The sequence below is a fragment of the Tauraco erythrolophus genome, chromosome 4, assembly GCF_009769465.1.
Source record: "Tauraco erythrolophus isolate bTauEry1 chromosome 4, bTauEry1.pri, whole genome shotgun sequence".
Classification (NCBI taxonomy): domain Eukaryota; kingdom Metazoa; phylum Chordata; class Aves; order Musophagiformes; family Musophagidae; genus Tauraco; species Tauraco erythrolophus.
In genome coordinates, this window is record NC_141468.1 from 7,338,011 (window position 1) to 7,363,423 (window position 25,413).

The 25,413-nt window shown below is 44.4% G+C and overlaps 1 protein-coding gene across 1 annotated transcript; it reads left to right on the plus strand.

The window, feature by feature from the left end:
* The first annotated feature begins 410 nt into the window (after positions 1 to 410).
* DHTKD1 (dehydrogenase E1 and transketolase domain containing 1) lies at positions 411 to 25,179 on the plus strand. Its single transcript, XM_086609872.1, has 17 exons — positions 411 to 570; positions 2,301 to 2,456; positions 3,231 to 3,442; positions 6,323 to 6,517; positions 6,839 to 7,108; positions 11,859 to 12,030; positions 13,618 to 13,816; positions 14,737 to 15,049; positions 16,108 to 16,192; positions 16,864 to 17,003; positions 17,383 to 17,533; positions 18,722 to 18,828; positions 20,180 to 20,344; positions 20,735 to 20,817; positions 23,835 to 24,004; positions 24,516 to 24,601; positions 25,078 to 25,179. The coding sequence occupies exons 1-17, from the start codon at positions 411 to 413 to the stop codon at positions 25,177 to 25,179; spliced, it is 2,766 nt and encodes a 921-aa protein (XP_086465998.1).
* Positions 25,180 to 25,413: the final 234 nt, after the last annotated feature.

Here is a 25,413-nt window from a genome sequence, read left to right on the forward strand (position 1 = left end):
TTACTGGGAAGAAGTTCTTCCTCATGTTTAAGCAGAACCTCCTGTGTTCCAGCTTATATCCATTTCCCCTTGTCCTATCATTGGATGCCAGTGAGCAGAGCCTGGCTCCATCCTCATGGCAGTCACCCTTTCCACATTTATAAACATTAATGAGGTCCCCCCTCAGTCTCCTCTTCTCAAGCTAAAGAGACCCAGCTCCCTCAGCCTTTCCTCACAAGGGAGATGCTCTGAATACGCTCTGAAGTCGCCGCAAGGATCAGAGAAGTTAACCGGACATTTACAGCATTTACACACGGCCCAGCCCCTGACGGCCACCCCCGCCGCCGCCAAGGCCGCCTCACCCCCCGCCAGCGGGGCGGGGAGCGGCGGCCCCACCCCGCGCGGGGCCGGCGGTCGGCAGCGCGGCGGCTATGGCGGCGGCGGCGGCGAACGCCGTTCGCTGCGCGCTGTGGCGGGGCGGCCCGCGGCGCTGGTACCGCACCGAGCGGGGCGTCTACGGCTACAAACCGCGGAAGGCGGCGAGCGGGCGATCGGCGGAGCCGCGCGGCGCTGGGGCGAGCGGCAAAGCAGGTCGGGCACCCTCCCGTGCCAGCGGGGCCGCGCCGGGCTGAGGGGGGGCTGCCCGGCAGGCGGGGGGCTGCGCGTCCCGCCGCGGGGAGGAGGGAGGCAGCGGCCCCGCGGGCGCTGAGGGGCCCGAAGGCGTCGGTCCGGAGCCGCCGCTTCTCCTGGGGGTTCCGGGCGGGTTCTCGCTTTCCCTCTCCGCTCAGCGCAGCTGGGAACGGGGCAGAGCCGCTCCGCGGAGCCGTGCGCTGCGGGTCCCCGGGCAGCGGGCTCGCCCCGTGCCCGGCTCCGCGGGTGGAAGTGGCTGTGAGTGCCTCGGCGGCTGAAGCTCCTTCGGTGATGCGCTCCTGTGGAGTTTTCCTGCTCGTACAGCACCTGTGCCATGCGCCTGTGGTTTTTCTTTTTGGTGTTCTTGTGCTTGAGCTGGCTACGTACAGGTAACACCCCTCCTGCAGCAATAACTGTGATGTTATTAACCAAGTTCAGATTTTTAGTGCAGAAGTATAACGTCAAGCAGAAAACTCTGGGGTGGGAATGTCGTCCCTGCATTAGCACCTCAGGAGACTCCGGTAGGATTTAAACCTGTTGCACAGAGCAGGAGTGAAACCGGTTTGTTAGGTCCTGAACACCCAGTCCCATCACTAAGTAGCCTCCTTGTTAAGCAAGGAAAGCATTAATATATTTTTACATTCATTTTAAAAATTACTTTTAAATGGCTTTCTTGCGGAGCGTGTTGTGGGAAACATTAGCATTATATTCTGTTGTGGAGCCTGTTGGAGAAAAAAAACCTGTTTGAACGGGCCGACTGTGTGTATGTAACAGCTGGAGCAGAGTGCTGGCAGCGGAAATACAAATATCGGAGAAATAACTTTGTGAAATGGTCCCAGAAATTGCATTGTTTTGGAAAATGAAAGACTTCAGACCTGAATTCTGTGAGGGCTGTGCCTTTATCAGAGTGAAAAAACCCACCATGTTAAAAATGCATTATAAACTGGTTCGTATCATGAAATTGTAGCAGATTCTGCTTGCACTGTATTTTATTGGTTTACAGTTTATTGACCTGGTTTGTGGCATGTGCTCAGTGACAGTAATGTTGTGCGCGTGACCTTTCAGCTGGTCAGGTTTTGCTTGTGTTGATTTTTTGACCTCGATGCGATATGCCTGCAAGGGTGTGTTCCTGGTGTCTGTTGAAAAACTCATTCATATATTTGAATTTTCAGTATATCTGGCCCAGGGTGTGCATGTGCTGTTGGCTAGTGGCTCCTGCAGACACAGACTTTCTTTGAAGTCGTAGGACCTGAATTATTGTTAAGACTCCATCTTCTTGTTGTTCTAGCAAGGAATAGGGAAGCACAAGTGGCATGATTTGAGTTGACTGAGGAGTAAGACTTTGCACACTGGTGCTGTGCCATTCTTGAGTTGGACATAACCTGTTGTTGCAAAGAGAATTGTAGTGAAATGAAATAGCTTTCCGTATGTTTGCAGGAGCCTAACGTCGAGGGAAGCCTTGAGAGAAATCTGGAGTGTGCTTGCTTGAAAATTTGATGGGTGAGAAGATTTAGGAGTTTGATGATGCAAACTGTTATGGGGTGATAGGATGAAAACAACTGCTTAGAAAAACTATCTCCCAGCCAGAGCCTCGATGATTATCAACGGACAGAATACTCCTGTGTTGGTGCTGTAAATGGATTAAACGTGAGCACGTGTGTGATACTGTTCTGCTTTCTTTTTGCTTTCAGTTGACCATGCTCTCGCTCGTTTAATAACTGCATATGCTGAGCATGGCCACAAAGCAGCGAAAATAAACCCACTGTTTGCTGGCCAAGCTGTTATGAACATGGTACCCGAAATCCAAGAGTTGGCAGAAGTTCTTCGAGGGCCTCTCATTACTACAGGTAAATCTACAGCCTTATCACAGCAAACTGTCTTCACGGGTGGTTTATTAAGAGGCTGTGTCCGCTGTGGAAGAGCCAAATATTGAGTGTGGTTCAATCAGTAATGAACTGTTGGACAGAAAATTGTTAACTTCAGCCTACTTAAGTGTTTGCTGCAGAAATCATCATGTAATGAGTGGCTGCCTTCTAGCATCTTTGGAAACGATGAAACTTTTAACTTGTTCTTATAACTACTGAGGTTATACATTAATTTCTTGTGTTGCTGTAACATTCCGTGATTTGACATAATACTTAACACTGTAGTGAAGTTGCCAGAGCACGGGGGCAGAAGTCAAGCCTTGACTTTTGTTGGATCTCTTAGACCTTGCTGTGGCCTTGAACAAAGGAGGATCTCTCTCCATGCTTTGTTTCCTCCATCTGCAAAAGAGGTGCTTATTTACTTGTGATGCAGCTGGGATTGGAGCTTGTCTCTCTGAGCCACAAGATACCGAGTGCTATACCGAGTTGCCAAAGCAGTGACTTTGTGTCATTCGTGGTAAACTCTTTCAGAAAGGCATTTCGAGTACCTTGCCAATAAGCATGAGACCTTCATATTAATAACACTGAAGTGCGCTTAGGAAGTAATTTCTTGAGTTTTGTTTTCAAATGGAGCAAAGGAAGAGAAGGCATTAATTTGTATGCTCAAGATGTTAATGTAATTGCAAGACAGCAGTTTCAGTCTTAGTGCTTCCCCCTCATCCTCCAAAGTGGCTAATAACATTTACTTCCCACCAGGGCTTCTAAACATGGGAAAAGAAGAGGCTTCCCTAGACGATGTGTTGGCTTACCTTGACCACATATACTGTGGACATATTTCCATAGAAACAAGCCAGCTTCAAACTTTGGAGGAGAGAGAATGGTTTGCTAAAAGATTTGAAGAGCTAAAACAAGAAGCGTTTACACCTGAAGAGAAAAAGCACTTGTGCAAGCTGATGTTGGAGTCCCAGGTACCTTGTTCACTGCTATTGGATTGTAATAGAGTCGTGGAGTCTGTCGTGAACCCTGCACTGCTCCAGACATTGTTCATGCAGAAGAAGAACAATCGCCATCCTGAAAGGCTTTGACAGTGTGCAACAGGAAGAAGTACAAGATTTTGCCTGAAAAAGTGCCATACACAAATGCAGGGATCTCACTGGAGGTTGTTGCTGAATTTACTTAGCAGCCATTAGTGAAACAAGTAGCGATACTTTTTGGTTTGTATTGATTATTTTGGAAATTATTTCTAGGAAACTATTTCCAGTCACTTACAAACTCAAAAGGCTTTTAGAACTAATTAGACCAAATGTTGAGTGTAATATATGTTCTTGTAACATGTATTCTTTAAAATCTGGAGACACAAATAATGACCATACAAATCCATGAGGAATCAGTCTTCGAAAGTGAGATTCTCGTAGGCTAACGATCGGACAGTTTATATGAAATGTCACTGACAGGAATGCAAGGTTGGGCAGAGCTGTGTGAAATTTTGTGCTCTGGTGTAGCTGTTCTGTGTTTTCCTTTCACCCTCATGCTGATCTGTTACTAGCTTTAAAGTATGATGTCTCTCAAGGTTTTGGAAGAACCATAGAATCATAGAATCATAGAATGGTTAGGGCTGGAAGGGACCTTCAAAGGTCATCTAGTCCAACCCCCCTGCAAGGAACAGGGATATCTCCAACTAGATCAGGTTGCTCAGGGCCTTGTCCAACCTGGCCTTGAACGTCTCCAGGGATGGAGCATCCACCACCTCTCTGGGCAACCTGTTCCAGTGTTCTACCATTCTCATAGTAAAAAATTTTTTCCTAATATCCAACCTGAACCTACCTCCCTCTATTTTAAAACCATTACCCCTTGTCCTATCATAACTGGCCCTCCTGAACAGCCTCTCCCCATCTTTCCTGTAGGCCCCCTTGAGGTACTGGAAGACCGCTATAAGGTCACCCCGGAGCCTCCTCTTCTCCAGGCTGAACAGCCCCAACTCTTTCAGCCTGTCCTCATAGGAAAGGTGCTCCAGCCCTCTTATCATCTTCGTGGCCCTCCTCTGGACCCTCTCCAACTGGTCCATGTCCTTCTTATGTTGGGGACTCCAGAACTGGACGCAGTACTCCAAGTGAGGTCTCACGAGGGCAGAGTAGAGGGGGAGAATCACCTCCCTCGACCTGCTGGCCACGCTCCTCTTGATGCAGCCCAGGACGCGGTTGGCCTTCTGGGCCGCAAGAGCACATTGCCGGCTCATATTGAGCTTCTCGTCCACCAGTACTCCCAAGTCCTTCTCCTCAGGGCTGCTCTCCATCCTATCACCACCCAGTCTGTATTTATGCCTGGGATTGCCACGACCCAGATGTAGGACCTTGCATTTGGCCTGGTTAAACTTCATGAGGTTGGTACGGGCCCACCTCTCCAGCCTGTCAAGGTCCCTCTGGATGGCATCCCTCCCTTCCAGCGTGTCGACGGCACCACACAGCTTGGTGTCATCGGCGAACTTGCTGAGGGTGCACTCCATGCCACTGTCCACGTCACCGACAAAGATGTTGAAGAGGGCCGGGCCCAACACGGACCCCTGAGTCAAAACAGAGTTGGACTGAGGTGTTAGCCATATAGCACTGGTAAATTTGCTGCTTTTCAGCAGAGGAACCTTTGTTCAATGCATTCTATAAAGAAGTGAAAGGTTTATGTACTTGAAAAATGTATAGAGAAAATTTATTCCAATAGTTCTGTACTGTGAAAAATTTTCCTTTTTTTCCCCCTTTTCTCCCTGTGTTGTCCAGAAGGATGGAAAGGTAAAAGAGCAGGATCTGTGAAGTTGTCCCTGTTTCCAGTTTTCCAAGTGGAAGGAGTGTTAAATGTCATATTTACCAATGACTAGACAGAAGTATATGGCACATTTCATATTTTTCTTGCCTCTTTGGCAGTTAAAGGAATTTGACAGTGACACAGGAGGGTGCAATCAGGACCCTGATAAATCCCCTGTTGACTTCAGTATGACCAGAACGGCACTTTGAGTGTAGAATTTGACAGGAAAAAACTGCTTCTGCATGTGATTAGTTTTGTACACATTATTCCTTGGAACTAAATGTTGCTTAACTAGAAGATGTTCACAGGAAAAAACTGCTTCTGCGTGTGATTAGTTTTGTACACATTATTCCTTGGAACTAAATGTTGCTTAACTAGAAGATGTTCAGCAGTTGGCTTGGATCTTTGGCTGTGTCTCAGTCTTCCCTTCTCAGTTACAGACTTCACTTATTTTCAGTCTTCAGTTGCAAAACACAATAGACGCTTCCAGTGCTTCCAAAACTTTGCCACTTGTTAGAGCTGACTAGGAGTAGGTGAACGGATTGAAGTGGGAGGAGTGAGAGGACAATGAAGTAAATATAGATTCATTTATTTTCCTTCTCTCAAGCATTCTTCTACCTATGTACTAAGAACTGAGTCTAATAGTAATCAAAATGAAATGCTGTGCTTCTCGAGCACTTTGCATCTCAGGATGGTTAAGGTTCATACTGTAAAAGAACACCATTCCTTAGTTTCCACCTGAAGTAGGTAAACTATGAAGGAATTTGTAAATTGCTCTGGTGTTCTATTGTTTATGCATCTCCTTTCATATTAGATGGACACAGTTTGGTCCTCAATCCAATGTTTTTCTGCTAAGACGAGATAAGAGCTGACTTCTTGTAGTCATCATAGCTTCTGGTCTTGCACTGTGTGGGTGGAGAATGAGCCAGGATTTTCAAGGGGTGTACTTAGGCTCGTATGCCTTAAAGGTACAAATATAAATTATATTTCAGTTTTATAAACAGAAGGCTGCTGCTTAAAATAGCCTAATACTGAAGTTCTCCTGTTTTTAATAGGAGTTTGATCACTTCTTAGCCACGAAGTTTTCCACAGTGAAGCGGTATGGTGGTGAAGGAGCAGAGAGCATGATGGGTTTCTTCCATGAGTTGTTCAAGATGTGTGCGTACAGCGGTGTGACAGATATCATTCTTGGAATGCCTCATCGTGGAAGACTTAATCTTCTCACAGGTTTACTTCAGCTTCCACCTGAGGTAAGAGACTTACAATCTCATTGACAGTTGCTCTGTGCCTAATTTATTTGCAACGAAATAAAACCCTAGAAGTTTGTTGTGTTGCCAATGCTGAAGCCATAAAAAAGTTACGTGTGTGAGAGTGTATTCCCCCTCCGACAGCACCTCAGCCAGATCTTCACAGGAGACTGTTAAAGACAACTCTAAGGAAGTTCTCTTTATCTGTTATCCGAAGCGTCTTTTCAATTTCAGGACTAGGAGAGCGTACAGTTCTGTAAATGTTTTTCTTTCAATGTGTTAATGAATCACAAAGGGAATTTAACCAAATTTGTTTCCGTGCAGCTCATGTTCCGTAAGATGCATGGTTTGAGTGAGTTTCCAGAGAATTCAGCAGCCATTGGGGATGTTCTCTCGCACCTGACGTCTTCTGTAGATCTCGACTTCGATTCACACAGACCTGTTCATGTCACCTTGCTACCTAACCCCTCGCACTTAGAAGCAATCAATCCAGTGGCCGTGGGCAAGACACGAGGAAGGCAACAGACTCTGCTCGATGGAGATTACTCCCCAGAGAGCTCCGCGCAGCCTGGAGACAAAGTTATTTGCCTGCAGGTATTTTGCTCACAGTTTGTAACTGGTCTTTGTAAGACTGCCTGGACTAGCATGTGAACAGGAGTGGTGTGTGTAGAAATACCAAACAAAACTGAATCAATGTAGAATATCAAGAACTGGGATCCTCTTTATGGAGAAACAGAAGGGAAAGGAAGATTTCCAGGTGACGTATGTGATGATACTGGCATTTAAACAATGCCACTTTTAAGATTTCCCAAGAACTGATTCTGATACCTTCCTTTATTTTAATAATACTCTGCGTTGAGAGAGCCGCGTGTGCCTTTCCTCACAGACCACTTTTGCATTTAGACCACCATTGTTAGCCTTTTTTTAAATTGAATGAGTTTGGAAAAGAGCTATCAACAAGGTTGAAAAATATACAGTGGGATTTAGAATTTTCTCATTTTATCATGGTACTGTTGAAGAAAGACTGCTGGACTTGGTTTTTACTCCTTGAACTGTCTTTTATAACTGTGGAGGCAGTCCTAAATAGTTCCTTGATAAGTTTTCTTTTCTTGCATTGTATTCAACTTGGAAATACAAGTGAGTCAATCTCTTAAACGTTTTTAAAGCTGGGACTAAAGCTGAATTGGGGCAGAACAGTTCTCCTGTGAAGTATAGTAAACACAGAGGAAATTACAGGTAGAAGTGATGGCGTATTTCAGTTAAATAAATGTTTTGCTTCCTTCTGGAAGTATGCGTGTACTGAGAAAAAGCAGAAGGGAGAATTTGAAATATCGAGAAAACTGGAAGCAAGTTTGGGTTTTATTGTTCTTACTTTTGTAGTACAGAGAAAAAAAAGGCTTTGTGGCGTGCAAGTGCAGGAAGAAGAGTTTGTTGCCTGATGTGTCTTCTCATCTTTCAATGGCGTTATGTCAGTTAGTTTGATAAGCTATTATAAGAACTGCCCACTGTAGGAGAAGATCAGGTTCGAGACCATCTAAAGAACCTGAAGGTGGACAAGTCCGTGGGACCTATGAGTTGCAGCTGCGGGTCCTGAGGGAACCGGCAGATGAAGTTGCTAAGCCGCTATCCATCATATTTGAGAAGTCGTGGCAGTCTGGTGAAGTTCCCACTGACTGGAAAAGGGGAAACATAGCCCCCATTTTTAAAAAGGGAGAAAAAGAAGACCCAGGGAACTACAGGCCAGTCAGTGTCACCTCTGTGCCCAGCAAGATCATGGAGCAGATCCTCCTGGCGACTATGCTAAGGCACGTAGAAAATAAGGAGGTGATTGGTGACAGCCAACATGGCTTCACTAAGGGCAAATCCTGCCTGACAAATTTGGTGGCCTTCTATGATGAGATTACAGCATTGATGGATAGGGGAAGAGCAACTGACATCGTCTACCTGGACTTATCCAAAGCATTTCATACTGTGCCACACGATATCCTTGTCTCTAAACTGGAAGGACATGGTTTTGATGGATGGACCACTCGGTGGATAAGGAATTGGCTGGATGGTCGCACTCAAAGAGTTGTGGTCAACGGTTCAATGTCCAAGTGGAGGCCTGTGATGAGTGGTGTTCCTCAGGGGTCAGTACTGGGACCAGTGCTATTTAACATCTTTGTTGGCGACATGGACAGTGGGATCGAGTGCACCCTCAGCAAGTTTGCAGATGACACCAGGTTGTGTGGTGTTGTGGACACGCTGGAGGAAAGGGATGCCATCCAGAGGGACCTTGACAGGCTGGAGAGGTGGGCCTGTGAGAACCTCATGAAGTTCAACAAGGCCAAGTACAAGGTCCTGCATGTGGGTCGGGGCAATCCCAAGAACAAATACAGGCTGGGCAGAGAATGGATTGAGAGCAGCCCTGAGGGAAAGGACTTGGGAGTGCTGATGGATGAGAAGCTCAACATGAGCCGGCAATGTGCGCTGGCAGCCCAGAAAGCCAACCATATCCTGGGCTGCAACCAAAGCAGTGTGGCCAGCAGGTCGAGGGAGGTCATTCTGCCCCTCTGCTCTGCTCTGGTAAGAGCCCACCTGGAATACTGCGTTCAGCTCTGGAGTCCCCAACACAAGAAGGACATGGAGCTGCTGGAGTGGGTCCAGAGGAGGGCCACGAAGATGATCTGAGGGCTGGAGCACCTCTGCTATGGAGACAGGCTGAGAGAGTTGTGACTGTTCAGCCTGGAGAAGAGAAGGCTCCGGGGTGATCTTCTAGCAGCTTTCCAGTACTTAAAGGGGCCTACAGGAAAGCTGGAGAGGGACTTTTTACAAGGAGATGTAGTGATAGGACAAGGGGCAATGGCTTTAAACTGAAAGAGGGCAGATTTAGATTAGAGATAAGGAAGAAATTTTTTACTCTGCGGGTGGTGAAACACTGGAACAGGTTGCCCAGAGAATTTGTAGCTGCCCCATCGCTGGAAGTGTTCAAGGCTGTGTTGGATGGAGCTTTGGGCAACCTGGTGTAGTGGAAGGTGTCCCTGCAGGACATGCCAGGGGGTTGGAACTAGATGGTCTCTAAGGTCCCTTCCAACCCAAACCATTCTATGATTTTATGATTATTGCGTCTTAGATTCTGCCTGTCCCATAATGTTAGAACTTCACAGTGTAGTAATGAAACTAATTTGACTGTTTAAACAAAGATTCTTCAGGATAAATGAACTCTCCCTCCCTATGCAAGAAAAATTTAACTTTTCAGTTTTTGTAGGGGTAGGTGCTAGGGAGGGTTGCATAGTAGCGAAGCAAAACGTTTGACTCCGAGCTATCCACCTCTGTGTTAGTAAACTGACTCAAAAGTGTTCCCAAGAGAAAGAAAATGTTTCATGTAATTTGAACATCAGTACTCATGATCGTGTCTTTAAGAGATCCGTTAGATTAAAAAAAAAAAAAAAGCAGATTTTTACAGTTGTGACTGTTAACTGCTCTCCTTCAATCAAGAAGAAAGAGATGAAAGCAGACACTTCCTCTTTCAGAATCTTGGTTTGGAAGTTTCTCCTTGGGCCTTCTGTTTTCATAGTGCTTTCTCTCCAGAAATGTAAGTGTAGAAACTCCGAATTGAGGTTTACTCTGGCATTGGTTCTATTCTTCCACTGGCCTGAGTGCCAGAGCTCGGGGGTAAAAAGAGCAAAGTTCTGCTGAGGTGCCAGTGTCAGTGGTGAGCCTAATTTTCCAAGGTCTGAAGATCTCCATTTCTGGAACTTCAATGTGCTCTGAATATATGAAGACTATAAAACACTTCCTTGGATAACTACCATGGACAATTCTTATTGTCTTATTTTTCACCTTCTCACATGTCTTAACTCCACTTCCTGGACATCAGCAACTAGTGGTGTCTATGATTTGAACTGAAATCTGAGAATAAGGTCCCCCTGAAATATATTTCACATTTGATATTCCACTGTCAGGGCCACTGTTTGATGAATTAAACTTGATGGTGACCTTCCTTTTATGTTCTTTGCTAATGCTGCCCAGAAAAAAACTTGTACTAGCAAAAACTGTTTCCAGCTTTCTGCTGGAATGCATAAAATCTTACCTGCCCCTCAGGAATTGGATCCTCTCGGGCTGAAGTGCCTGTGAAGAGTGTTGTGTAGTTGGATAGTCACACTGTCTGCAGGCTTTAATGCTTTGGGATGGACTGAAGGCCATGAAGTTCTTTCAGATGTTCTAAGGTCTTCACTCAAATGGTATCACCGAGATACATAGCCTTCTTAGGCAGCAGAAGAGAGCAGAGGGAAAAGTGAAACCCCAACACTTCAGGAACAAGCGTAGCATGGTGAGGGGTAGAATGGGGGTGCTGTGTTGACTCTGTCTTGCAGTAGCAAACTTTGGATTTCTGTGATGCCTTTTTAAAAGTCTCTGTATTAGAACTGCTTAAAACCCAGCGCTGCCATTTCACTGGTTGATTGCACCTCTACTCTGTTCCAGGTGTACTTGCACATCCAAAAGCCTTTTAAGCCTTGAAACCTTTATCCCGTAGCTAGAAAGTAGAACTGTCTGGTTTTAATAAGAAACTGCATCAATCTGCGTAGTGACTTTGATCTGCAAAGGATCCAGTCTGCATTCTGAGGAAGCTGTGTTCATGTTCACCACTGGAGAACTATCTCTAGTTTCAAAACATTGAAATACTGGTGATGTTAATTCTAGTGTCTCGTGCCTTTTTGGGAACTTGAGTTGAATGCCACAGTAGTCTCCCCTCCCCTTCCAAACTTTTTTTATTTGCAACATTTATTAGCAGTTTTGAAATGTAGCTAAGAACTTAGGTTTTATTTCCTTCTGAAAGCTTTTATTTACTTTTATATGCTTCCGTTCAGTTTGTTTTCCACCTTATTTGCTATCACATCTGTTCTCGTCTCTATTTGGTAGGGTGGCGGTAGGCGTAAATCCCAGTTCACCAGCATCTAACTTCCAGCAAAGCATGCAGTGAATGCTGTGGTGACTGGCTTCCTTCTGGTCAGTGGTCAGTGACTCGCTACTGACTGCTGCAGCTTTGCTAAACCATAATACTTGCAGTCACCTGTACACTGGTGGGTCAATTTTAAGAGATTATAGGCCATTCCAAGTAGGAATTACATCAGGCAGTCGTGTACAGATGTTGGCTGCTATGACCTTGTGTTAGTGACAAGACTATGTAAACTCTCAAATCATGAAACCAGTAGTCTGAAAGGGGTTAAGAGGTAAATCCATCTGAACTGTATCTGTTCTACCAACCCAATTTGAAAGGTCTTGCTTAATGAGTTATGCTTCTGATTTTGCTGTTCCTCCAGTGTTTTCCAATGAGACTTTTCTGTCTTCCTCCCTAATGTAGGTTCATGGCGATGCTGCGTTCTCTGGGCAAGGGATTGTTCCTGAAACACTGACCCTCTCTAATCTACCACATTTCCGAGTTGGTGGGAGCATTCATTTGATTGTTAATAACCAGCTGGGCTATACCACTCCTCCAGAGCGAGGGAGGTCATCTCTGTACTGCAGTGATATTGGTAGGTATAGTTGAATCAGAAGGAAAATTGCCTCTTGTGTCAGAAAGGATTTTTAACTCCACTGTGGATATATGCTATATATGGGCTTTTTTTAGCAAGTGCCTATTGGCTCTAGGGAATTAAATTAATATATCTCCATTTTCATGATAGAGTAGAAATTAAAATTATTATTGATTATTACCTCCTACTAGCAAAATTAAAATGCTAAAAATATGCCCTCTGCTGTCTGCCTATGGCGAGGACCTCATATCAAGGGAAAATCTTACCACATTTTTACAGGATGTTATAAAATATTTGCAAGATTACTGTGAAGTCTTTATAACTCATTTCATTTTTGCCATGTCGTTGACAGCTTTTAAAAATGTATTGTGATGGAGTGTATGATTGATGTATTTTAAATATATCTTGTTAAATTTAATCAAAATCATTCCAGTGTGTTTTCTGAGAAAGATTTGTAAGTCAGATACTCCTTCGTTTTTCTGTTTTGTGTATTTTTCAGGTGAGCTTGTGGAGCTTTTAATTGAAAGATGAAGCTTATGCCATTCCTAAGCTTAAACTAGAAGTCTTTTGTTTTAGACTGATCTTTCTTAGTGATAAACAGATGTGTTATACTCAGCAAGATCAGAGACACAGTAGTTAGTTCTCTTGTGTATGTTTCCTAGATATAAAAATATACTAATATATGTTTTTAAGAGGTAACATCAAGTATTTGTGTTTGTCTTATGACTTCATCAAACCAAACAGGTAGATTCATTAAATCTGATAAGGTAGATAGCATATGCTATTATTACTTTGTCCCTGGGCTGGTTTTGTGCTGTGGTTTGGGTTTTTTTGTTGGGTTTTGGTTTTTTTTTTATCTCCTCCGTCCTTAGTTTTCCTTTCTTCTTACCTGGTCAGTGAGGTGGGGAGAGGGTTGTTACCCATTTGAGCTTCAGGATTTTGCTAGAGAGGGAAACTTGAGGCAGGTCAGGAATGGGTGAAGCATCTTAATTTCCCAGAATTTGGGCAGATGTAGTACAAGAGGAGCACTCTGCTGGGAAGATTTGCAGCCAAATTGTCATACATGAGAGCATGTTACGACGTTTGAATTTTGCAGTGTTCTCTTTAATGAAGAGACCTTTTTGTCTGGAGGAGCAATGGATAGAATGACTACTAACGAGGGAGAAGATTGTTTCTGGCCTGTATGAATTCACCGTAGTGACAGCTTAGGAAAAGAAGGAAATAAAACTCAGTTTTTTGTTTGAAAGAGAAATGATCAAATACTTCTCTCCCATTGCCCTCAGACTTCCATCCAGATTAATAAGAGGTATAAACTGTGAATAGAAAGTCCTCTGGGAATTTAGTGCTGGTAAAGAAGTTGTGCTCAAACTGAGACAAATACAACAGGTTGAGCTAATTGCACATTCTCTTGGGGAAGACTCCTACTCCTTACTCCAGCTCTCATCACAAAGAGCATCTTTTGTAGATTTGTTTTTGTTAAAGACACTTCACACGAGTTGTCTGTAGTTTTCAGCAGAGTAGATTAGTGTCTGATTTCTTTGGAAGGGATTGAGTGTGATTATTGTTGTGTTTTGAATCCCTGGGCAGGTAAAATCGTTGGATGTGCAGTTATCCATGTGAACGGAGATGACCCTGAAGAAGTTGTCCGTGCCACACAACTGGCTGTTGAGTACCAACGCCAGTTCCGCAGGGATGTAATAGTAGACTTGCTGTGCTACAGGCAGTGGGGCCACAATGAGCTTGATGAGCCGTTCTTCACCAACCCCAGCATGTACAAAATCATCAGGTAAGGGTGACAGCTGATGGAGGAACCCAAAACGTACTTGTGTCTACATCAACTCAATGCTGCCTGCTGCTGTAGTAGGAGTCTCTGTATAATGAAGATCCTTTGCTATAGAGACAAGTCTTTATGTAAGTGTAGCTGCGCGGTCAGCAGGCCTCAACTAACGTGTGAGTCTGGTAATGATGGGTTAATGAAGGTAACCACTCGTGTTGGTTCTTGAATATACAGCTTGATGCCTCTTGGAGGCCAATCCTGCACATAGCCCTTGGATTTCAAATTCATGATGGCTAGTAATCAGAAGGTAAAGTTGTCTTCTGTGTGCCAGAGGGAAGCGCAGATAATATGGGAGAAGGGCAAGAAGCCATTATGACGTTTGTCTCATCTTTGACTGGTCCTTCTGATTCCAAAGGGACTCATCTTCATGAGCATTTAAATGTATTCAGGTTCCATCTTTATCCTCAAAGAAAAATACATGTAAAAAATTACTGGACAGTAAATTCTGGTATTTTAGGTGAAGCATTTAGGGAGTGGATGGCTGGATTCTCAGCTAATACTGAAATCCTGCTGTCAATTTGTGTGAAGAAAATATGCATGATAGCACAGAGTCGGTCTAACTGGGAGGGGTTAAGTTTTTTGACTAACTGGAGGGGTCAAGTTTTTTGACTTGGTTTTACCTGTAACTGCCAACTACAGGCACTTCTTTTTTTTTTTAATGAAGAAGGGTAAAGCACATGTCCAAGAGAATTGTTATCTTTCTGGAAATGCCAGGAAGGCAAACTTGATGCAAGTGAGTATAGTGCACGAGGACATCATTTATTTAAGCTTTCTATGGTACCTGACAGTAGTAAGGTGGTATTTCCTTGATCTGCAGTGACACTGTTTTCAAGCTTAATGTTTGTGGGGTTTGATTCCCTCCCTGACAGATCCCGTAAGAGTATCCCAGACACGTATGCGGAACACCTAATAGCTGCTGGGCTCATGACTGAGGTTGAAGTATCTGAGATAAAGACGACTTACTATTCTAAACTGAACGATCATCTTGCCAACATGACTTTGTATAGTCCACCTCCTACCAACCTGCAGGCTCACTGGAAAGGCTTCGTCGAGCCTTCGGCTAAAATCACCACTTGGGACACAGGTATGCCTGTACCACTTCTCCAGTTTATTGGAGTGAAGTCTGTAGAGGTGCCTGAGGAACTCCAGATGCACAGCCATCTTCTGAAGACCTACGCACAGGTCAGTAGGGCGTAATGAGGTCTCATTGCTCAAAGATGTGACTCGTTAGAGAAAAAGCTCTAAACACAGCAAGGCTGCCGGTTAGAGAATAGCATAGTGTTGTCTAGGAAAAACAGCTTGCTCTCTTTTTTGAGGCTGAGATTATGCCATTTTTCCTCCAGTTTTTAAGAAAGGTGTGTCCTCTCCTCCAAATGTGACCATAGACTTAATTTTGTTATTTCAACAATATTTTGTTGTAATGAAGAAAAAAGCTGATAGAAAATATAGTTTATTATTCTTACAAATAATAGCAACTATTATGATAAATTACTATCATTTATGTATTTTATGATTATAATGAGTACTTTGTGAGAGAATGAATCAAGACCTTGGTAGTACACAGTTTGTAAAGCCAGTAGTGAGTGTTTATGTTTTTTTATGTATATAAACATAAGCATATATGTGTGGCCAAGCTTGACAGTCAGTTTTTGTTAGCTCATGAGTTTGTGTGCAATAATTGGATTGGTTTGGGTTTGTGAACGTTTCCCTTTGATGAATGATCACCATGCGCAGGTGTCTGGCTGGCAGCCATAGAGAGGCCAGGAGTTGAACGTTTCAGAAGAGGATGTTCTTGCCTTCCCAGCCCAAGGCAAGAACACCACAGCTGGGTATGATCATTTGACCAGACAGGGGAGAATTCTGGACACTGAAATACTTACACCTGATGTCTTTTGTCACTGCTAACCAGACAACCCAAAAGTCTGTCAAGAGCACGCTCTGTGCTGTGCTAAAGTTTTTAATATTTTTAGACCAAGATCTAATTTGTCAATCCACAATTTGTTGACTGGTAAGTGAATATGTGGGTCATCCATGGTTCTGTGGTCTGAAGGGCAACCTCTTTTGGAATGTGCTGAAATGAGAGTGCATATATTCCAAACCAACCCAAGCTGGCTTCAGGAATATAGCATTTCTCTCTATAGTGGTTTTGTTTTTCTAGCTTCTAATATTGATCTGTGCCACAAAAAGAGATATAGGTGGGAAAAGGCAAAGTAGTAACTGTTCCTTGTTTACTCATTTAGTCAAGAATTCAAAAAATGGAGGAAGGAAAAAAGCTGGACTGGGCAACAGCTGAAGCTTTAGCGTTTGGTTCCCTCCTGAGCCAAGGTAAGAGGCAACTAGATAGCAGACAATAGAATATTTTTGCCTTGATGACAATGAAGTATAACATCAGTCGTCTTAGGTGTTTCTAAGTCCAAAGATTGATATGATATGCAAATTTGACAATTTGCATTTGCATGGTACTGAGAGAAGGTAAATATGAGTCCTGTACATCACTAATGTTTGTAGATTCGATACTAAATGTCTTCAAAGAATTGTTGTTCCCTCTCATTCCCCAGAACAGTTGGTGCTTAGCAGTAAGCACGTGAGCAACGCAGCTGCCATCAGTGACGTCTCCTGTACACTTACCTTTTAGAGTGTTTCAAGCTACAATTTCTTTTCCCTCTTCTCTAGCCTGAATTCTTATCTCCATTTACATATGATACAGAATGAACATGTTTTGCAGTTTGCTTCAGTAAAACTGAACCATTTACTACAAAATAATTCTTGGCTGCAGAGAGAAAAAAAAAAAAAGAAATGTCTGAGCATCTCTGTGCTTGTGAGTAGGAGCTGCTGCTGATTAAGAGTTCTGTCTCAGATTCGATGCTGCTGATGAGGGGAAATTCAAGAAGAAACTTAACAAGAGAAGTAGTATTTTAGAAGTGGGGAGGAGTTGTCCTGCATGTTTTCTTCTTACATGACTTGCTAATATAGTATTTTGTTTGTTGCCTGGCAAGGGTTTAATATTAGGCTAAGTGGACAAGATGTTGGCAGAGGAACCTTTAGCCAACGACATGCGATGTTGGTTTGCCAAGAGACGGATGATACCTACATTCCTCTGAATCATATGTCTCCAGACCAGAAAGGTTTCCTAGAGGTAGGTTCTGTGGTCCACAACACAACCTTCTTCAAGTTGTGGTGAAACAGAATGCATATTGTAAAACTGCTGAAACGTGTAGGTAGCCTGTGTGTTCTGGCAAACTCCAGATAGAAAACTGTCAGGGCACCCCCATTCTTTGTAGTTACCTTCTTTACAAATTTAACAAGGGGTTTTGCTCTTCCTTGAGAGATCAGCTGTTAATTGTTTTCCTCTCAATGTTGTCATTCAAAAGAAAAAAAAAAAAGGTGACCATCCATTGCCTTTAGGAGTGCATGTCTTGAGTGTGCCTAGTGCTGATGTGTCTGGTTCCAAAGGTTCTTAACTCTGGGTTGTCTTCTTCCTCACCCACCCCTCCCAACAATTTCCTTTTTGTTAGGTGAGTAACAGTCCCTTGTCTGAAGAAGCAGTGCTTGGTTTTGAATATGGAATGAGTATTGAGAGCCCTAAGTTACTGCCAATTTGGGAAGCTCAATTTGGAGACTTCTTTAATGGAGCCCAGATAATATTTGACACTTTCATCTCTGGAGGTGAGTGTACAAGGAGCTAATATATTTAAAAATGAATAATTTGTAGGAAGTATATTTTTAGAAAATCCTTCATCTTTAGAAGGCAACGTGTTGAGAAAATAATTCTGTTTTCTCAAGAAGTCTTGCGAGCTTGCCTATGTGGTCCTGACTTCTAGGCAGCTTTTCTCTGAACACAATCCACCTAAGATGAAAGGCACCTCACCCTTGGCGTTCCAAAATGACAGTTGATTGTACTATTGGCCTTTCTTTCCCCCCTAGGTGTTTATTTTGCTGTGTATATATATAGTTGATAGCTTTTTTAGGCTGTACCTTTCCTTTGTGAGGCATTTTAAAAACTCCTGAAGCAATACAGAAGGGAAAGAGTGATTACTTAAACAAGCAAAACACAACAACACCTTAAAACCAACCTCTAAGTGCTCAGGTAAAAGACCTCTCAGAGCTGGAACATGCTGAGAAAATGCAAAGATGGATTTCTAGAGTGGGATTCCTTGTATTTAAGCATCCAGAGTTTTGGCATCTCACCTCAGTTAGGCCTCTACATTCACTCTACAATCATATATGGAAATTCAGGGGCTCTCTTATCCCACCAATCCTCAACATGTATTTGAGGCTGGGATGAATTACCTTCTGGATTTGGCTGTAATCCCTTAAATAGCACAGGAGCTTGACAGAGCTCAGGGGAACTAGCCTGTGGCTAGCACTGCTGTGTTAGCCAGGACTGGCTCACAGGGTGCTCCCTGGGTTACAACTCAGAGGACCAAACGACAAGGTATGCAGAAAATACGCGGTGAATTATGGTTAGGGGTTTTCTTACTGAAGAGAATTACCTTCGAGAACCCCTGTTAATCAGGAGAATAATTCCATTAAGAGGATTTTTGCATACTGTGGTGTTGTTTTAGGATAAGTTTTAAAACTTTTACTGCTTCACATGCTGCACTTGGAGGCTTATGTCTTGTGGAAGCCCGAAGTTATATGGTAATTTCAGAAACTTCAGATGATCTTATGTGTGCTGTTTCACTCTTGTGAATCTTATGGCTAAATGCCAGCGGCATGTTTCAGGGATGTATTTAATGGTGTGGAAATTGGATACTCTTTTTTTCCTGGGTAATTTATGCAAATTAATGCATGTTTTGAGGCTTTTATGTCCCATGGAAATCACTTTCTTTCCTCCTCATTGTGTGTTCTTAGGTGAGGCCAAATGGCTCCTGCAAAGTGGGATAGTGATTCTTCTTCCCCATGGCTATGATGGTGCAGGCCCTGAGCACTCGTCCTGCCGAATGGAACGGTTCTTACAGGTACCCTCCCACACCTCTCAGATTCACGTATCCCCCATCACAGCACTGGCAACCAGTGCTCTGAGAGTCCTGTCACAAAATGCCACCTTCCTGGTGTACCTGCTAGTGACACCAGACGCTGGAGACTTACCAGGATCATACCCACAGGACAAGATAAGGAATGGGCTGGGCTGAAAGTGGAGGAGGAAAGGGGGCTGTGGTGAGAAGGTATAAGTCTAGGAGGGGTGAGGAAGCCGTTTTGGTTTAATTACTGCCACAACAGCTCTGGTGCAAGACTTTGTTTGAACCTTGTGATAAATGCTTGCTGTTCCTGTTGCATCTCTGTTGCCTGCCCAAGTAGGTGTGTGGTAACATGAAATTTTGTAACGTGCAATTTGCATAGTGTTTGCAGAGGCCCTGCGCCCGCTGCAGAGAGCCCTAGTGCGACTCCTTCAGCACTGCCTGCTTTTTTTTTATTGATACTGTCCTGGTTTCAGCCGGGACAGAGTTATGCTATGCTCCAGCTATGCTCCCCCCTATCCTGTTGTGCTCCTGCACACTGGCAAGAACACGGCAAGCTGAAAAGTCCTTGAGACCTCAGTGCCAACTGAATCAGTTGCTGTCAGCGTTCTTCTCAGAGCAAGTCTCAGACTAAAACCAAAACACGGAGCTCTTCTGGCTGCTAAAAAGAAGAGCTGACTCTGTCCCAGCTGAAACCAGGACAGCTGCTCTTCAGCAATGTCACTGTGCCACAGAGTGAGTCCAGTATCCAGATGGAATTGCTGAATTGCAAATAGCAGACCTCTAATGGGCACTTCTTGTAGAAAACATTTTGGAGGTTGGCATCAGAAACAGGCAGCTGCCCTCTTGTGCAGTGCAAACCACTCACAGATCGATCCACTAGGCACAGATCGTACAAACAAGAGTGCTGGACACTATTAAATATCAGGTGGTAAATCTGTGGCATGTTTTTACAGAAAAGAAAAAAAACACAAACCACTGTTGCGCCCTTGTGACTGTAGTAAGTAATTGAAAGCCTTTTCATCTGAGTAATGGCTTGAGGGGGGGTTGCAGCATGTTTAGAGGGATGCTGCTACTCTGATGGAGAAATCGTGACCTCTCTGCTGTGAGATAAACTGTCAGGCCCTGGTTACAACGTCAGGGCCTGACAGTTCAGATATAATCTTACCAGTTAAATGCATAAGCCGTTTCTTCTCTGAAGTTGTTCTTCCTTTGCAATCAATGTCTGAATCGGGATATTTGCCCTTTTATTCTTATACTCGTCAGCGTGCCTTATCCGCCGTGTTTTTTCTTGCATATTTGGCTCACTGCTTGCTTCTTGACAAGGTGTTGCTGTGTTCCCCTTATATAGATGTGTGACAGTTCAGAAGAGGGAGTCGATGGGGACCAGGTGAACATGTCAATTGTGCATCCCACCACTCCAGCACAGTATTTCCATTTACTTCGGCGGCAAATGGTCCGAAACTTCAGGAAACCTCTCATCGTTGTGTCTCCCAAAGTGTTACTCAGGCTCCCTGTAAGACAAAAACTTTCTTTTCCTTTTTTCTTTTTTTTTTTTTTTCCCTCCTCTTCTTCTTCCTCTTCTGTGTTCTCTTCCCTTTTCTCTTTGTTCTTGCTCTGTGTCCTTCTCTCTCTGTTTTGGGGTCAAATCAATGTGGTTTTGCCTGTTTGGGGCAGGATAGGTTGAGGATTAAAGCTGTGTGGAGGTGAGCTAGAAGTAGGGTTGATTCCAGGGCTGGTGGTGTTCTTGAGAATCTTGTCATCCCACCTTTCATCTGTGGGAATGGGAATGGGAGGAAGAGGGAAGATTGTGTCTTTTGTACTTACCAAAACTTGTCTTGGTATCTTCTTCCCAACTCTGGCCTGAGGGAAAAGGCAGTGAGATTTCCAATTCTCCCCCTTGTAGGCTGCTGCATCAAGTTTTGAAGAAATGGCTCCAAGGACAACATTCAAGCCTGTCATTGGTGACTCCTCGGTAGATCCTAAAAGGTAGCTCTACTTTCTTAGAGGAAAGACTCAGAAGGGAAGTCCTGTCTTTTTCGTCTACCTAACAGCTCAATTTTGAGGTGATATGAAAGAGGTGACTTTGGGGAGAAAATGTTTTATGGTGGGCGACTTAGTTTTACTTGTTTCTCTCCTTTTCTTCTGCTTACTTGTTGGTAGTTACCATACCTGTCTGCATAACTGTGAAGTGTTCAGGCTTTTAGCCCTTGCCCCCACAGGGAGGCTGTGACCATAGCTACTAATGAAGTTCAACAAGGCCAAGTGCAAGGTCCTGCACGTGGGTCGGGGCAATCCCATGCACAAGTACAGGCTGGGCAGAGAATGGATTGAGAGCAGCCCTGAGGAAAAGGACTTGGGAGTGCTGGTGGATGAGAAGCTCAACATGAGCTGGCAATGTGCGCTGGCAGCCCAGAAAGCAAATCGTATCCTGGGATGTATCAAAAGGAGTGTGGTCAGCAGGTCGAGGGAGGTGATTCTGCCCCTCTACTCTGCTCTCGTGAGACCCCACCTGGAATACTGTGTTCAGCTCTGGAGTCCCCAACACAAGAAGGACATGGAGCTGCTGGAATGAGTCCAGAGAAGGGCCACGAAGATGATCTGAGGGCTGGAGCACCTCTGCTGTGAAGACAGGCTGAGAGAGCTGGGGCTGTTCAGCCTGGAGAAGAGAAGACTCCGGGGTGATCTTATAGCAGCTTTCCAGTACCTAAAGGGGGCCTACAGGAAAGCTGGAGAGGGACTTTTTCCAAGGGCGTGTAGTGATAGGACAAGGGGCAATGGCTTTAAACTGAAAGACGGCAGATTTAGGTTAGATATAAGAAAGAAATTCTTTACATTGAGGGTGGTGAGATACTGGAACAGGTTGCCCAGAGAAGTTGTGGCTGCCCCATCCCTGGAGGTATTCAAGGCCAGGTTGGATGAGGCTTTGGGCAACCTGGTGAAGTGGAGGATTTCCCTGCCCATGGCAGGGGGGTTGGAACTAGATGATCTTTGAGGTCCCTTCCAACCCAAACCATTCTATGATTTTAATGTGGTGAGCGCGGTTCTGCTCCATGCCTGTTAGCTAACAGTCAGTGGGAGCAGCTGTTACATGAAGAGAGGCAGAATTTTTGTCCTGGTGTTGGAACACCTGAGCTGATGAAATGAAATTAGGGCAATAATTAATTGTGTGTGTATATCTCCCTCCCTTCAGATATTATAGTCTTGTTCACAATGGGCAATTCTGGCCTTCATTTTTTTCCCTCATAAAGTTCTTATCTGGTCCTTGTCTCAGTAGGACGGGAGTCTGACAGCATCCCTGATATGTGCCTCCTCACCCACAACCAAAAGGCTGGACGTACCTTAGCAGCTTGGTTTTTAAGTGGGATGGTGAGGCAGAAAGGGTGAGGTTTCTCTCCTTGCCTTTGTCCAGTAAGGTTAGGCAGCCAAGACCTCTCTGGTTGCTGGAGGGTATTGCGCATCTCCAGCAGGCAGTTCCTCTTTCATATGGGAGACCATTGTCTTCTGGAGGTACTTCTCTCCCTCTCTGGCGTATTCTCAACAGAGAGCACGTAGGTAGAATCATAGAATTGTTTAGGTTGGAAAACACCTTTGAGATCATCAAGTCCAACTGTTAACCTAACACTGCCACGTCCACCACTAAACCACATCTCTAAGCACCACATCTACACACCTTTTAAATACCTCCAGGGACAGTGACTCCACCACTTCCTTGGGCAGCCTGTTCCAATACTTGACAACCGTTTTGGAGAAAAAGTTTTTCCTAGTACCCAATCTAAACCTCCCCTGGTGCAACTCGAGGCCATTTCCTCTTGTCCTATGACTTGAGAGAAGAGACTGACACTCACCTTGCCACAACTTCCTTTCAGGTAGTTGTAAAGAGTGATAAGATCTCCCCTCAGCCTCCAGTTCCCTCAGCTGCTCCTCATAAGACTTGTGCTCCAGATCCTTCATCAGATATTGCTGCCCTTCTCTGGACACGCTCCAGCACCTCAATGTCTTTCTTGTAGTGAGGGGCCCAAAACTGAACACAGTATTTGAGGTGCCAAGTAAAGGGGGTCAATCACCTCCCTAGTCCTGCTGGCCACACTATGTCTGATACAAGCCAGGATGCTCTTGGCCTTCTTGGCCACCTGGGCACACTGCTGGCTCATATTCAGCTGGCTGTCGACCAACACCCCCAGGTTCTTTTCCACTGGGCAGCTTTCCAGCCACTCTTCCCCAAGCCTGTAGTGTTGCATGGGGTTGTTGTGACCCAAGTGCAGGACCTGACACTTGGCCTTGTTGAGCCTCGTACAATTGATCCAGCCTGTCCAGATCCCTCTGTAGAGCCTTCCTGCCCTCGAGTAGATTAACACTCCCACCCAACTTGGTGTCATCTGCAAACTGACTGAGGGTGCCCTCGATCCCCTCATGCAGATCATTGATAAAGATATTAGAACTGGCCCCCATACCGAGTGGTGGGGATCACCACTTGTGACCGGCTGCCAACTGGATTTAACTCCATTCCCCACAACTCTTGGGGCCTGGCCATCCAGCCAGTGTTTTACCCAGCAAAGCGTATGGCTGTCCAAGCCATGAGCAGCCAGTTTCTCCAGCAGAATGCTGTGGGAAACAGTGTCAAAGGCTTTACTAAAGTCTAGGTAGACAACATCCACAGCCTTTTGCTTGTCCACTAAGCAGGTGATGACTAGCTTCAACTAGGTGTTTAAATTTTAGATAGTTAAAGCTGAGAGAGATGAATCCCATTGTAAGATAACTTCCCCAGGATAACTGAAGAAACAGGACCTCTGGGCTCTGGCATACTGTGCCCAAAGGTTAGTTTGCCAGTTGTTGGAGAGGAGTGGGAGGAAGAGAAGGCAAAGGCAAAAAAAAAAGATGGTCTAGGGTAGCAATTCAGCTTCATAAAGTTGTCTTTAAAGTTTGTTTTTGTTCACAGTATGAGACTGTTCTGTATAGAGTTTCTGTAAAACACTAAACTTGGAAACTTTCCTATTTTTCTTTAGTGTCACCCAAGTGGTGCTCTGTTCTGGTAAGCATTACTATGCTTTGGTGAAGCAAAGAGAGACACTAGGAGAGAAACAGCACCACACAGCTCTTCTGAGACTTGAAGAACTGTGTCCTTTCCCCCTGGAAGCTCTACAGCAAGAGTTGAGCAAATACAGCCGTGCAAAAGGTCAGCCAGATTTTTACCTTTGTGTTTTTAGACTCTTTGAAGTACTGAACGGAATCTGTTGCCTTTCTTTTAGAATGAGGAGTTGTAGAGGCTTTTTCCTCTTTGCTCTCCCCCCCCATACATGTAGCGTTTCTGGAGTGGGATAATACAAACTTTTACCACTTCCTAAAAGAACTTGTCTGTCTGCTGTTGTTAGCTTCCATAAAGCACTACTGAAAATTGGAGTGAACCACTTGGGGCATTTTTTGCATTGGTCTTTGCAGTCTAGTCCTTTAAGTAGCTTTTGAAAACGGCAGTAGAAAAGCAGAATATACCCACAATATCCTCTAATGGTGGACATAGTTTTGGTTTGGCTTCAGCAAGCTGTGACCTGCAAGGGAATTCAGTTTCAAAGATAGTGCCAAGATGAAAAAGGCAGAGGTGCTACAAAAAAAAACCCCACAACTATTTTTCTTCAGCTGCTGAAAAAATAAGTGTGAGCATTTGTAATGTACCCTTATCCTTCCTTTAGTCTTCATCTGGAGTCAGGAAGAACCACAGAACATGGGTCCATGGTCCTTTGTGTCACCACGGTTTGAAAAGCAGCTGGGGGTTAAGGTAAGATGTCCCTCTGGAGTTTTAGTCTTTACAATGAAGTTTGAAGTTCTCCTTGAACGCAAAATTGTGTGCTGCTTACACAAAAAATGAATCCTAGTGTCTAAACCAAATGTGTGTTCCAGTTTAAGCCACTTAGGCTCTTTACAGCACCATTTAGTGGTGTTGAGCAGGACTGGAGCTTTCTTTTGCCCGGTGTTTAGTCTAAGTAGGGCAGGATGATGAAAGATCCCAGATAGGAAACGACATGCTTGAAGTGAGTAGGAGGAGAATCCAAAGCTGCCATTTGCTCTGGCGGATTGTGCACTGTAATGGTCTTGGAGCCATGGTCTTTGGGAGATGGAGGATAACTTCCTGCATTACTTCCAGCTGGGACTGCCCAGTATCTGGTAGTAGATATCACCATGGCATCAGAGGACCTCAAGATGCAAACCTATGCTTGTGTTTCGTTAATCATTTCCTCCTGACTCAAATTTCAGCTCCGTCTTGTGAGCAGACCTCCTTTACCAGCCCCAGCAGTCGGCATTGGGACCCTACACCACCAGCAGCAGGAAGACATTCTTACCAACACGTTTATTTAAGTTTTCAGCAGATGGACTAGTCCTGCTGTCAGTCATGTTTGCTGCCTTCTCCCATGAGGAAGAACAAAGCCAGACCCTTAAGACTCTTAGCTCTCCAAAATGGGAAAAAAGAATGGAGCAAGTTCTGTAATGATGGAGCAAGTTTTTCACCTGGGGGAATACTTAAAGATGAGAGGTGATGCCTGTTGCTCTAGATACTTCTTGTTCTCTTGTAGTATTTTCTACATCTTTTAA

Bases quoted from the DNA above. Each gene is read 5' to 3' on its own strand.
- DHTKD1 (XM_086609872.1), top strand. From the start codon at position 411: ATGGCGGCGGCGGCGGCGAACGCCGTTCGCTGCGCGCTGTGGCGGGGC. The intron at 17,004-17,382 runs GTAGGTTCTGTG...CCTTTTTGTTAG, and splicing joins ACCAGAAAGGTTTCCTAGAG to GTGAGTAACAGTCCCTTGTC. The intron at 20,345-20,734 runs GTAAGACAAAAA...TCCCCCTTGTAG, and splicing joins AAGTGTTACTCAGGCTCCCT to GCTGCTGCATCAAGTTTTGA.